The 14445-nt window shown below is 45.1% G+C and overlaps 1 protein-coding gene and 1 pseudogene across 2 annotated transcripts in view; both read left to right on the forward strand.

Annotated features, from left to right (window-relative positions):
• Positions 1-14178, forward strand: part of ANXA3 (annexin A3) — a 33172-nt gene extending 18994 nt beyond the window's left edge. Inside the window, exons 7-13 of the mRNA XM_082236641.1 lie at positions 4439-4518; positions 6092-6148; positions 8405-8498; positions 8640-8735; positions 9430-9488; positions 11357-11479; positions 13773-14178. Coding sequence (XP_082092767.1) covers positions 4439-4518; positions 6092-6148; positions 8405-8498; positions 8640-8735; positions 9430-9488; positions 11357-11479; positions 13773-13832 — 569 coding nt within the window. The 3' untranslated portion in view covers positions 13833-14178. The remainder of the gene's footprint in view (positions 1-4438; positions 4519-6091; positions 6149-8404; positions 8499-8639; positions 8736-9429; positions 9489-11356; positions 11480-13772) is intronic.
• Positions 12698-13151, forward strand: LOC309541048 (small ribosomal subunit protein eS25 pseudogene; annotated as a pseudogene). Its single transcript has one exon. The product of its transcript is annotated as a small ribosomal subunit protein eS25 pseudogene (transcript).
• Positions 14179-14445: the final 267 nt, after the last annotated feature.

Below are 14445 nucleotides of genomic sequence, written 5' to 3' on the forward strand. Positions count from 1 at the left end.
AGCATCTTCTTTCCCTGCAAACAGAGGCTTCCTGGAGGCTGACTTACTTGCTGCTCTGATGAGTCAATAATGTGATAAATCTCAGGAGTAAATCTGGCAAAGTTATCCTGTGATATCTGAGCAATCTCTTAAACAGCCTGGAGTAATGTGTCAGGCCCTTCTAAATCTTAGCTGCTTTGCCCTTTGAAAATATATATCGCAGGATTCATTAAACCCGGCTCCATGGTGTCAATTAGCCACATTAACAATGAGGGCCAAACTCCTCTCCTTATGTAGTTGGGGCCCTTCCAGAAATCCTTTTGAATGTGGGTCCAGGATGGTTTTTTGTGCTTTTTGATGCTGTCAAGGGCGTTCAGGTGTGATCACACTTTCAAAACCCTTTGTGCAAAGTTTTGGGGCAGTCAGATCCCTTTTCTTGATAGTGTTCGTATCCTCGCCTGGCTTGATTCTCTTAAGTTCAACTACATATACAGATTATGTGGTGTCTTCTCCAGCAACCTGTTCTGAATATTCATTTATTCATGTATTCATTTATAAAGGAAGAAAAGAAAATGTGAAGAAAGGGAAACAGGGAGAAAAGAAGAAAGGCCAAAAGGGCAACGTAACACATTAAGTAAAGTCAAATTTAAATGCTATAGGTTATTATATAGATATAAGTGACATTATTATCCTAGTCTAAATATGGTTACCAATAACCCACCACGTTGTGTATTAAAGCTTTCCGGATATCAATATATTTGTCCAAACAAAGTCTGTGTCTATAGTCAACCGGTTCGTACCTGTAATTGTCATGAAACCAATGAAACAAGAGAGTAGCTATTAAACCAGCCTTTCTCAACCTGTGGGTCCCCAGATGCTGTTGAACTACAACTCCCATCACCCCTAGCTAGCAAGGCCAGAGCTCAGGGATGATGGGAGTTGTAGTCCAACAACATCTGGGGACCAACAGGTTGAGAACCCTCATCCCCTTTACTCAGTTTTGGCTGACATCAGCTGGCCACTTTTCTGCTTGCTGGGATGCTTGGCAGGTCTTCCTCCTTGCAACCCATCCCCAGATTGCTTCGGTTCTTAGAGGTCCTTTCCTGGAAAGGTTCCTCTTCTGCTGCGTTTCAGAAAGATGAATTGCTGAGCTGTAGAGAAGCTGAGCATGATGGATTGGGCAGTTTAATGCAGCCAGCCCAGCGGAGTCTATACTTGGAGCCGGTACAGCTCTGGGGGTAGCAGCGAGGCCCATGGCTTTGATTAATATCTGGAAGATTTATGGCTGTTTTCCTGGTGAAGTGGGTAAAGCTTTTCACTAGGAGTGCATTTAGCTTCATGCTCAAGCACGGCGTATTCTAATGGGGAGCCCTGCAAGCTGAGCCAGGCAAATAACACAAGTTTGGAGAGCACGTTTATTGAGCCGTGATGGACTTCTGGGAGGCCCGCTGGCATTGCAAGCGAACGATTGTGGTTAATTGCTTGGCGATGTCCTCTAAAAGCAGGCGGGGGGAATCTCCGGCCCTCCAGCCCTTTCCATTTGGCCCTCGGAATTCTGTCCAGCTGTCCAGCTACTTTCTTGGGCTCCATGATCACTGCAGATGGTGACAGCAGCCACGAAATTAAAAGACGCCTGCTTCTTGGGAGAAAAGCAATGACAAACCTAGACAACATCTTAAAAAGCAGAGACATCACCTTGCCAACAAAGGCCCGTATAGTTAAAGCTATGGTTTTCCCAGTAGTGATGTATGGAAGTGAGAGCTGGACCATAAAGAAGGCTGATCGCCAAAGAATTGATGCTTTTGAATTATGCTTGAGGAGACACTTGAGAGTCCCATGGACTGCAAGAAGATCCAACCGATCCATTCTGAAGGAAATCAGCCCTGAGTGCTCACTGGAAGGACAGATCCTGAAGCTGAGGCTCCAATACTTTGGCCACCTCAAAAGAAGAGAAGACTCCCTGGGAAAGACCCTGATGTTGGGAAAATGGAGGGCACAAGGAGAAGGGGACGACAGAGGACGAGATGGTTGGACAGTGTTCTCGAAGCTACCAACATGAGTTTGACCAAACTGCTGGAGGCAGTGGAAGACAGGAGTGCCTGGCGTGCTCTGGTCCATGGGGTCACGAAGAGTCGGAAACGACTAAACAACACGGCAACAGGAAGTGTATCTCTTGAATTTAAGCAGTGTTTCGCAAGCTTGGGTCCCCAGCTGCTGAACTATAACTCCCATCATCCCTGACCACTGGTCCTTCTAGCTAGGGATGATGGGAGTTATAGTCCAACAACAGCTGGGGACCCAAGCATGAGAAAGGTTGATTAAGGAGGGATGTGTGTGTGTTGGGGTATGAGCAGGCAAGTTTCAGAAGAGGCGGTTCACTACTTGACCACCGCCTTGAGTTAAGCCAGCCAGCTGAGAAATACAAATTTATGTTTATTCATTTACTGTATCCCTACCTCACCTTTTTTTGTTCAAGGAGCGCAAGCACAACGTTTTCCTCGCTCCTCAGTGAATCCCACAACAACCCTGTGAGCAAGGTTAGACTGAGAGACAGCAGCTTGCCCAAGATCACCCAGTGAGCTTAAGGCCAAGTCAGAATTGAACCCTGCTTTCCCAGTTCCTAGTATTATACTCTAAACCAGGCATGTCCAAAGTCTGTTTTAGGGGCCTAATTGTGGATATTTCACCCCTCCCATTGCAAGAATCTCCTAACAATGTTTTCAGAAAGGAGGGGGCGGAATCTGCTCGTTGCTTCTTCCGCTCCAACCTGACCCGGAGAAGAGGAGGTTAAGGGGTGATATGATAGCCATGTTCAAAAATATAAAAGGATGTCACATAGAGGAGGGAGAAAGGTTGTTTTCTGCTGCTCCAGAGAAGCGGACACGGAGCAATGGATCCAAACTACAAGAAAGAAGATTCCACCTAAACATTAGGAAGAACTTCCTGACAGTAAGAGCTGTTCGACAGTGGAATTTGCTGCCAAGGAGTGTGGTGGAGTCTCCTACTTTGGAGGTCTTTAAGCAGAGGCTTGACAACCATATGTCAGGAGTGCTCTGATGGTGTTTCCTGCTTGGCAGGGGGTTGGACTCGATGGCCCTTGTGGTCTCTTCCAACTCTATGATTCTATGACCCTGTGGGAGTCTGAGTGTTATCTATGTAGAGATAAGATGACTGCTTAAGCAACTGTAACACTCATGCAGTCCAGTAGCCTCCGATAGTCATTAGTCTTTAGTTACTAGTTTATTTTAGTTTGCAGTAGCTGTAAAAGAATAAAGAAGTTATGCTTCAGAGCCGTCGTTTGTATAGTTCATACTCTGCTGTGCTCCGCTGACTTTGGCACTGAGTTTGGTCTCACAGCTCAAAGTTGTGAGTCCATTGCACTTAGACCTGCTTCCCCGCAGTGGAAGGTCTCTGGAAGTGCTTTCCCAGTCGGGGCTGAAGAGGTTGAGCCCAGTTGTTGGCACCGTCTCAAAGGCGAATCTGACACTAATCTGGCCCGCCGGTCAGTTTAATCCGGCCCCTGTGGCAGTTTATTTCTTGGTTCGTTGGTTGGCCCTTTGGTGGGCCTTCACGGCCCTTCACTTCATCAAATCTGGCCCTCTTTGAAAAAGTTTGGACACCACTGCTCTAAACACTACACTGAACTGGGTGTTAAATCCTTTTGATGCCGGACTCTATGCTCCCTTTATGGCTTTGAAGTTGTCCCATAATCTGCCCCTTAGGACTGACTCTAAGGCAAAGCCATACCTTTCTTCCATTGACAAAAGGGTTGACTTAACATCTGCCTTTATCAGAATATTATCTAACTGGGATGACAGCAGGGTGATTTAAGCAGGTCCATTCCGGCCACTAAAGGTCCTTGCTGGTTCTCCAGAGGTTCAGCGTGAGTGGGGTAGCCTGGGAGAGGCCATTCTCTGTGGCAGCCCTTAAATTGTGGAATTTCCTCCCACATCTGACACATCTGGCATCTTCATTATCCAGCTCCCAGGATACCTTGCAGCTTCTTCAGAAGGACACACATTAGCCTGTGGTCCGGAGCTTCCAAGAATAAAGTTCAGCCATTAAGGCCTTTCTAGAAATTTCCTCCATGCTCCAAGGCCATTGTCAGGCAAAAGGCATCTTTCAGATTTAGGATATTGAGGCACAGCAGCTGTCTGGCCCTTCCTTAAACTGTTAGGAGAAACTTGGTTGGAACCAGTTTGATTTCGTGTGAGATGGCAAGCATTTTTAAAAAAAATAATACTTGAGATTATGGAAAACAAGGCTTTAGTTGTGTGGGGCAGCCTCTCTTTGCCTGTGGGCCAAAATTAGAGCTGTGGAATCAAGAGGACTCAGATCGGCACTCCTGTGGCCTTTGTGAGGCTAAAGATGGGGTCTATAGCCTGGGAATTGTCGTATGCATGGCATTCCTTACTGCTCCTGGTCCCTGAAATTTTGCTTATGGGCTTTTTCTTTCCAGTTTATAAGAAGAGTCTTGGGGACGACATCAGCTCCGACACATCTGGCGACTTCCGAAAAGCCCTGTTAACTCTGGCTGATGTAAGAGAGCCTCCAGAAATTCTCTTGTTATCTGTGCCTTGCCCAGGTTGGGATTCCAAGATTCCCAAATCTGTTAGCTTATTTGTGGTATTTCTTTCTTTTTGGGATTCTGCACCTCTCTTTCAACAGGCCCTATGGCAAACGTTGGGTCCAAATCCTGTTGATCTCCTCCTGCACTGAGTTCCGATAATGATGGCACGTTCAGAAAAAGACTGTGCAAGAGATAAATGCTGAACTCCACAGCTGCATTGGCTTATATACCGTATTTTTTGCTCTATAAGACTCACTTTTCCTCTCCTAAAAAGTAAGGGGAAATGTGTGTGGGTCTTATGGAGCGAATGCAGGCTGCACAGCTATCCCAGAAGCCAGAACAGCAAGAGGGATTACTGCTTTCACTGCGCAGCCATCCCTCTTGCTGTTCTGGCTTCTGAGATTCAGAATATTTTTTTTCTTGTTTTCCTCCTCCAAAAACTAGGTGCGTCTTGTGGTCTGGTGCGTCTTATAGAGTGAAAAATACAGTAACTGGTCACTCTGGCTCTTATAAATACACAGTTCAGAGCGTAGGAAACTGCCTTGAGTCAAACCATTGGTCCACCTTATACTGAATGGCAGGACTTATTCAGCATTTGGCAAGACTCTTTCCCAGTTCCAACTGGAAATGACAGGAATGGAACCCAGAGCCTTCTGCCAGCACTGGATTTAGGGGAGTGCGGGTGGTTCCCTCACATGGCGTACCGAGCCAAAGGGGCACAAAATAATGATGATTATGAAACCTATATTTAAATGGGTACCATATAAAGATCCATAAAAGGCAACTGTACCCAAATAAATTGTGAAAAGAAGAAATATTTAGCGGTGGGCACCAAATTTCGTGCCCAGGGTGCCATATTACCAAATTCCACCCCTTCTTCTGCATTCAAAGCAGATGTTCCACCATAGCCCTTTGCTTCAGCTGGCCCTTCTCCTGCCCCCAAATGTGTTGCCTAGGGTGGGGGCATCACCCATGGGAGACTGGTGCCTGGTAATGCCTGGTCAACCTATATAGGTAAAGGTAAAGGGACCCCTGACCATTAGGTCCAGTCGTGACTGACTTTGGGGTTGCGGCACTCATCTCGCTTTATTGGCCGAGGGAGCCGGCGTACAGCTTCCAGGTCATGTGGCCAGCATGGCTAAGCCACTTCTGGCGAACCAGAGCAGCTCACGGAAACGCCGTTTACCTTCCTGCCGGAGCGGTACCTATTTATCTACTTGCACTTTGACGTGCTTACGAACTGCTGGGTTGGCAGGAGCAGGGACCGAGCAACGGGAGTTCACCGCGTCGTGGGGATTCGAACCGCCGACCGTCTGATAGGCAAGTCCTAGGCTCTATGGTTTAACCCACAGCGCCACTTGCACGTAAATCCATTGCTACAGGAGTACCCTAAGTCTTGTGCTTCCTGCAAAGGAAACCTTGTCATGTCTGTTCTCGATCTCCCGTTTGCTAGTGACATAGGACTGGCGCCAAATGCTGTTTAATGTGACGGGTGCTCTTATTTTACTTTGCTTTTTAAAACCTCTCTCAATGTGTTCACAGGGCCGAAGAGATGAGAATCAAAGACCGGATGAGCAGCTAGCAAAGAAGGACGCTCAGGTAACAGCAATTCAGAAAGGTGTCGGCCGCAGGTTTGGCCAATCAGGAAGTTTCCAAGCTGTTTAAAAACGTTTCTTAGAGTTTCTGAGCCGGCAAGCCGCCTGAGAAACAGTTTCTATCCCAATGTGATTTTGGTTTTAACGCAGTGTAAGGTAGTCTCTATGGGAGTATAATAATAATAATAATTTTTAAAAAATATTTTTATTTTTAAAAGATATTTTATTAGAGTTTTCCAAATTATAACAAGAAAAATGAAAAATAAAAAAGAAAATACAAAAAAGAAAAACATACAAAATAAGAGCAGTTAAAAACACATTAATTTTCATATCTTCCATACACTTATTTTCCCAGACCTCCTCATACCTCCCTTTTTTGTATTCCAGTTCAATTTGTTAGTTCAGCAAATCCTTACCATCAAGTTTTTACCCTATTCTAATCTTTCATCACATTACCTTACTCTATTCTCCTCATTGTCCTATAAAAACCTTAACCTAAATTTTGTTTTTAATAACTTCTCTTAACCATTATATTCTTTCCTAATCCCTTAAACTTTTATACCAGAGCCAAACAGTTTCATTTCATCCATCCATCTAGTATTCATCAATTATGTAGGATAATCCTAATAGCAAAAAATTATTTATATTCCGCTCTCCCCAGCCGAAGTGGGGCTCAGAGCGGCTGACAACAGTAACAATAACACAGTTTACATAAAATCACAATCAATTAATTGAAATACATTCTAAAATCAATTAATTCTAAAATCAATTCAGAGTCAATTTAATGACAATCATTTGGCTAGAGTTCTCTGAGGATTACAGAAGGAGAGAGGGGGGTCAGACTGTGCCTTGGCCAACAGCCTGGTGGAAGAGAGCAACACAGAGGCTTTTGGCTTGAGGACACTTCTGTATTTGAGACCTCTTTTCTTTAGGGAGGAAATACATTGGTAAGGTGTACAGACATAAGCCAGAGTGTGGACAAACCTTAGCTGCAGATCATGGCTATGGAGGAGAGATCTTAACTGTGATCTCAGGTTCAGACAACACACTAAACCAAGGTTTGTCTTGTGCTTACTTTAAAAGCCCGGGGTGATGCAAATCAGGTGCGATACCAGCACATCCGTGTGTTCGTGCAAACACAGCCTCTTGTCTGCAGTCCTACCCATGCTTGCCAGGGAGTAAGCTCCATTGAAAAGGAGGGCAAATACTTCTAAGCGGACGTAAACAGGGCGATACGATAGGGGTGTATGAAATTCTTAATGGAAGTTTTCAGAATTATGCAGTGTGAAGAAAACAGCTAGGGTTTCTCCCTCCTCATAATGTAAGAACCTGTCAGCCAGGGAAAAGGATTGGCAGGAGATTTCAGGACAGGCAGAAAGTACTTCTTCACATAAGTAATGATGAACCCCAGACAGAGGGTGGCCAGAGGCAAAAAAGTAGGAGGGCATCTGCAACTTTATTGATTTTTATTAAATTTTATTTAGTTTTTTCAGATTTTGAAATTTACAAACAATTATCAGACAACCAACATGGAAAGAGAATTCCAAAGAATCTCCTGGGTTTACCTCCTTCCCTTTGTGGGTCCTTATGTTAACCTTTTCCTCCTGCATCTTGTCTATTAATCCAAAACTATTAAATCTCCATTATCTTCAACTTTAAAGTATAATAATAATAATAATAATAATAATAATAATAATAATAATAATAAATGTTTATTTATACCCTGCCCTTCCTGGTTCAGAAAACCGGGCTCAGGGCAGCTAACAACAAATTTAAAACACTTAATTGATGCAACAAAAAACAACTTAAAATACCGTATAAAATGTGAATAACAATAAATTCAGAATTCAAAAATCAATTTGGGGGGAAATCCATCCAATAAACATTAGATGATCACCAGGGCTTGCTGGCTAAATTAGTCCTATTTGGCACCAGCGAGGAGACCAGGGGAGAAACTATAAGTGTTATTCCAATTCGACTAATAATTTTAATGGTTTACATTGGTTTTTAAGGTAAATTATATATTTTCCCCATTTCTTATTTATTTAAAAATGTCTTCCTGGTTTCTGAGGGCTTCTGCACCTTTAATAGCTGCAGAAGGGGCTGAAATTCCCTCAGCAACTAAGGGTGCATGAGCCCCAGCCTTCCTCCTTTGCTAACCTAACTCGGAAGTGTTTAGAATGCAACAGAGACCCGGCAAAGAATACAGGCAAGCTTTTAATCTGTCGTCTTCGTCTTCTTCTTCTTCTTCTTCTTTTAGATCCTGTACAACGCAGGCGAGAAGAGGTGGGGGACCGACGAGGGCAAATTCATTGAGGTTCTGTGCTTCAGCAGTTTCCCTCAGCTGAAACTAAGTAAGAAACCATTCTGGGGGTCCTCTCTTTTTTTGTGCTGCTCAGCAAAGGGAGACAGAAAGGGCAGGTCTTGCGAATTTTTCTTCCGCCTGGAGATGCCCCTTAACAGCGCTGGCGTTCTTATCTCTTGTCATTCCTAAGCCTTTGAAGAATACAGAAACATCAGTGGGAAGAAATTGGAAGACAGCATCCAGAGCGAAACCTCAGGAAGTTTTGAAGACCTGCTACTGGCCATAGGTAAGGAGGACTTGAGGAAATTGGGTCTGTGTGAGATATAACTACAGTCATACCTCGGGTTGCAGACGCTTCGGGTTGCGTGATTTCGGGTTGCGCACCGTGCCGAACCCGGAAGTACCGGAATGGTTACTTGCGCATGCACAGAAGTGCTACATCTCTGTCCGCTTCTCCTTGTGCCCTCCATCTTTCCCAACATCAGGGTCTTTTCCAGGGAGTCTTCTCTTCTCATGAGGTGGCCAAATATTGGAGCCTCAGCTTCAGGATCTGTCCTTCCAGTGATCACTCAGGTTGGATTTCCTTCAGAATGGATAGATTTGATCTTCTTGCAGTCCATGGGACTCTCAAGAGTCTCCTCCAGCACCAGAATTCAAAAGCATCAATTCTTTGGCGATCAGCCTTATTTATGGTCCAGCTCTCACTTCCATAAATCACTGTGTGCAAATGCAGTTAACATAATTACCCACAAGGGGGCAGCAGTAAGAAAAAATACCGACAAAGGCATTGTAAACAAGCACAGAACAGAATGCATTAACATGCATTTGCTCTGAATGACGGTTGGATGTTTTGCAAGCGCTGTGGATGCCCACCAATTTCACTTTTCTGCACAACCTTGGCACTCCTCCAGAGCTCTTCCAGCAGAGAAAATGCAGTAATGGAGTCAACTGCTAACCCTCTTCTTTCTTTCTTTTTATAGTCAAATGTGCAAACAACACTCCAGCATTCTTTGCCGAAAGGCTGCACAAGTCATTGAAGGTAAGGACACAAGACGCTGCCTTCTTAAATCAGTCGTTCAACCTTTATCGGCGTACAAAGGAAACAGGAATATTTGGGTCGAAACATACAATTGGCATCTGTTCACAGAAGGAGATGCTTTGAGATGAAACTATAAGGTTAAAAAGTACCAGTCAGGTCTTATGATGACGTCGTTTCAGGGTCGGATTTAGGTTTGAGGAGGCCCTAAACTACTGAAGGTAATGGGGCCCTTTATGTGTCCAGCTGTCCTTTGTCAACCACAAATTGTTGCTGTTTTTTGTGTAGAATATTATATGGTAATTTATGGACATACAGTCATACCTCAAGATAAATACGCTTCAGGTTGAGTGCTTTCGGGTTGCGCTCCATGGTGACCCAGAAGTAACGGAGTGCGTTACTTCTGGGTTTCACCGCTCACGCATGCGCAGACGGTCAAAATGATGTCACGCGCATGCGCAGAAGCGGCAAAACGTGACATGCACAGACGCGCTGTCGCATCTTACGTTATGTTCAGGATGCGAACGGGGCTCCAGAACGGATCCCGTTCGCATCCCGAGGTACCACTGTAATAGGTATCTAAAGCCATTTGCACATAACAGAATGTGTATTTTATCAAAGTAATTGTTGAACTGAAATACAATTAAGAAGTATATTAATAGTGAAATTTTTGGGGAGGGGCCAACGGAGTGGGGCCCTAAGCTATAGCTTGTTTAGCTTATACATAAATCCAGTGCTGCGTATTTTCATGGCGTTACTCCCATATTCTGCTCCTTTCTCCATACTGCCAGGCCCGCAGCTATTCAATAAAAAGAGAAACCCTGTAGGAATCAGAACAGTTTAGCCTCTCCTTCAGAATGAGGCTCAAACATTTGTCGTTGATTATTTCATAAAATGGGACGCGGGTGGCACTGTGGGTTAAACCACAGAGCCTAGGACTTGCTGATCAGAAGGTCAGCGGTTCGAATCCTGGCAACGGGGTGAGCTCCCGTTGCTCGGTCCCTGCTCCTGCCAACCTAGCAGTTCGAAAGCACGTCAAAGTGCAAGTAGATAAATAGGTACTGCTCTGGCGGGAAGGTAAACAGTTTCCGTGCTTCTCTAGTTTCTCCAGAAGCGGCTTAGTCATGCTGACCACATGATCCAGAAGCTGTGCGCTGGCTCCCTCAGCCAATAAAGCGAGATGAGCTCCACAATCCCAGACTCGGTCACGAATGGACCTAATGGTCAGGGGTCCCTTTACTTTATACTTCATAAAATGGACAGTAGAACAAGACATGTGCAATGGTCTCGGCCTGTCCTACACCACAAGGAAAATACCTCTCTGAATTTGGAACCTTGGAGAATCTTTCCTGCAAGATTGCAGGCAGCATAGCACTAAATCTTGCAAGGGAAAAAGCTCTGCGCTGGTGAGGATTGTATAGGTAGTGTCGCTATGGAGCAGCCTTGCCAAACAAAGGTAGGGGGGAGGAGCCTGTATAGGGCTCTCCGTTGGACTCCAATTCCCATCAGCCTCAGCCAGCATGATGGGATATGAAGTCCAACAATATCTGGAGGATGGCAGGGCATCCCTGAATTAAAGGGAAGTTTTCTGCAGTCTTTTGCAAAACACGTAAATAGTGTGTGTGTGTGTGTGTGTGTGTGTGTGTGTGTGTGCTTTTCAAAGTACAGAGTCTGTAGCTCTGAAACACAAATGAAACAATTTTTTAAAATGGAAGAGGGAGTTACTGGGTTCTTTTTGGTTTTTACTTTTATTATGTGTTTTTGTGTTTTTATATTGTGTTGAAACTACTGCGATACCTGGGGGTATTGGGTGGTATACAAATTTTATAAATAATCATAATTATTATTATCATTCCTTTCCTTGTTGATAGGGGGCTGGGACAGATGAATTCACGCTGAACAGAATTCTGGCATCCAGGTCAGAGATTGACCTCTTGGATATTCGAGCTGAATATAAGAAACTGTACGGCGTCTCCTTGTATTCTGCTATTAAAGTGAGTACCTCAATTGCTTCAGGTACATTCCAGATCTCTTTCTCTCTCTGTGTGTGAATCCACTTCTTTGGTCTTGGACATGAAAGACACTGTTGGAAAGCAGAGGGAGACTGAAGGTGATGGAAGTTAAGGAACATTTGTCCTCTCTTACTTGGGGCAGATCCCTAAAAGTCACCCGGGCTCTCTTAATTCTTCACAGATGGTTCTATGACACAGTAGACCAATCCTCTCCCAGCCCTGATAGCATGTGTAAATCTAAGATAAAGGTAAAGGACCCCTGGACGGTTAAATCCAGTCAAAGGCAACTATGGGATTGCAGCACTCAGCTCGCTTTGAGGCCAAGAGCGCTGGCATTTGTCCACAGACAGCTTTCCGGGTCATGTGGCCAGCATGACTAAACTGCTTCTGGCACAACGGGACACCGTGATGTAAACCAGAGCGCATGGAAACACCGTTTCCCTTCCCGCCACAGTGGTACCTATTTATCTACTTGCACTAGTATGCTTTCAAACTGCTAGGTTGGCAGGAGCTGGGACAGAGCAACGGGAGCTCACCCTGTCACAGGGATTCGAACCGCTGGCCTTTTGATCAGCAAGCCCAAGAGACAGTGGTTTAGACCACAGTGCCGCCCGAGTCCCGTAAACCTACCAAGCTCTAGCTGGCAACCTGGGGTTGTGCTGCAGGCTTTAAACATTCTCACGCTTTTCTGGGCTTGAACAATGCTGCTTATTGGAGAGGTTTGCGAGAAGGTGAAATGCCCTGGCCAAAACGTGACTTCGCTCAAGATGCTGAGAGCTGTTCCAAGACAGCATAAGTGAACACCCTGCTAAATGTTTAAGTACTTTCCTGAACTGGGCCATGAGCATAGAATCCCTGAGAACCTTTGCCATCATTTTTTTTAAAGCAAGTTTCTGGTCCTTATTGATGTGTAAACGTCACATGCGGAATCGTGGCAGGCAGCTTTGCAGAAGCTTTCCCACTCACAGGCACTGGTGCTTCTGGAGCTTTCTTTTCGGTCACCCAGAAGCTAGCCTCTCGCGCCCCCTGCCCCAGATGTCAAGATGCAAAAGAGGGACTTTTCAGTCCTTGTGCAAAAGAGGGACTTTTCAGTCCTTGTGCAAAAGAGGGACTTTCAGCCAGTCTAGCTTGTCATGCTGATCTTCGCCACTAGGGAAGGTTGCCAGAGCCCTGTGTCCTCTATGCATTTTCTGCATATCAAAAAAAATATGAAGATGCTTTTCTGGCCGGAAATCGCTGAGGGAGAAGCAGCGACGGTAGCCGTTCCGACTGCACCATGCCGCCAAAGGACGATAAGAAGAAGAAGGACGCGGGCAAGTCGGCCAAGAAGGACAAGGAGCCCGTCAACAAGTCCGGCGGAAAAGCCAAGAAAAAGAAGTGGTCCAAAGGGAAAGTTAGAGAAAGTAAGGGAAAGTTGAACAACCTTGTTCTGTTTGACAAAGCTACTTACGACAAGCTGTGCAAGGAGGTGCCAAACTACAAACTCATCACACCTGCTGTGGTCTCTGGAAGGCTGAAGATTTGAGGCTCCTTGGCTAGAGGAACTTCTCAGCAAAGGCCTAATCAAACTGGTGTCCAAGTACAGAGCCCAGGTCATCTACATCCAAAACACCAAGGGGGGAGTGATGCGCCAGCTGCTGGGAAGGACATATAAAAGGTTCTTGGGAGGTTTTTAGACTCTGTAAATGACTAAAATAAAATAATTTGAACTCCTGGGGGAAAAAATGAAGATGCTTTAAAACTGTAACCACCACTGCAAAAATAAAAAATAAAACTCAAAGTAAATATTACAGGTGGTGGAAATCTGTGTGAGAGCAACCATGTTTGCATATGCAGGTGCCCGTGAGTGGAAAAGCTGAGGCTTCCTTGAGGCTGCGGATAGACAGACTGCGGAGGCAAGCTCACTGCCCAGATGTCTGCTGATAACGAGGGCCTCCCCGGGCTATCATGTTGAGTGGAAAACAAGCTCAGCTGTTAACTTGGTGGTTTTATGGGGGATCCAGATGTCTTTTTTAAAGGTTTCCTTTTGCCAGCCCTCTCTCTATAGCAGCAGCGTTCTCTTGCTAGACAGGAAAGCCTTTGCGCAGTTTAATGGTCCTCCCATGGCCTGGGTCTTGCTCTATGGCATAGTTAGTTTAATGGGTGATGTGGCCCGGCAGCCATAACTGCAGCGCAGTGCTGCTTTTGTCTATAAATGGATTTACCACGTGAAGAGATTGAAGCGTGCCTCTTTAATGTAGCTTCCTGACTGTTTTTTGTTTTACCCCCTTTGCAGTCTGACACTTCTGGGGATTATGAGACTACATTGCTCAGGATCTGCGGTGGAGATGACTGATGGGGATGAAGCCCAGGAAGAAGCGCCGAGCCCTGGAGTTTCCTGCTTTGCGCTGCAGTCCTCCTCTGCGGAGTTTCTGAATGTTTAAACGAGTGTAAAATTGCCACTGCGTTTTCTTTATCGCTTTCTCAATTAGGCTCCGTAACAAGCAGATGCTTATTTTAGCACCTCCCTCCAGGCAATCGATGGCATTTGCCACCACACATGCTGCACCTCCGGATGAAACCTGCGCCCAAAATTGTACGGGCCAGATCTGCTGGCGCTAAAGAAATTGTTGATGCCCGTGAGGTTGGAATCTGCCTAGATATATGAAAGACGTAAATCAATGAGTTGTATATATCCAGTATCTAGTGCTCTCTCACACAATTTGAATACAGCTTCCCCCTGCCAAGAAAAATCCTTTACCCCCATATTATTATTGCCTTTTGCTTTTATATGCGAAGAACTAGCTTATCGGCACATGCTGCTGTTTTTTCTAAAGCACCATGCAGCCATTGTGGTTTTCAAGCTGTATTGCAGAATCGATGTAGCTGACACTGACTTTATTATAAGTTAGATTCTTGTGGAGAGGGAGAGAGGAAAGCTGGCAATAAGGAAGTGGCCCACTGCCAAC

Source organism: Podarcis vaucheri (assembly GCF_965113315.1).
Source record: "Podarcis vaucheri genome assembly, chromosome: 9".
Classification (NCBI taxonomy): Eukaryota; Metazoa; Chordata; class Lepidosauria; order Squamata; family Lacertidae; genus Podarcis; species Podarcis vaucheri.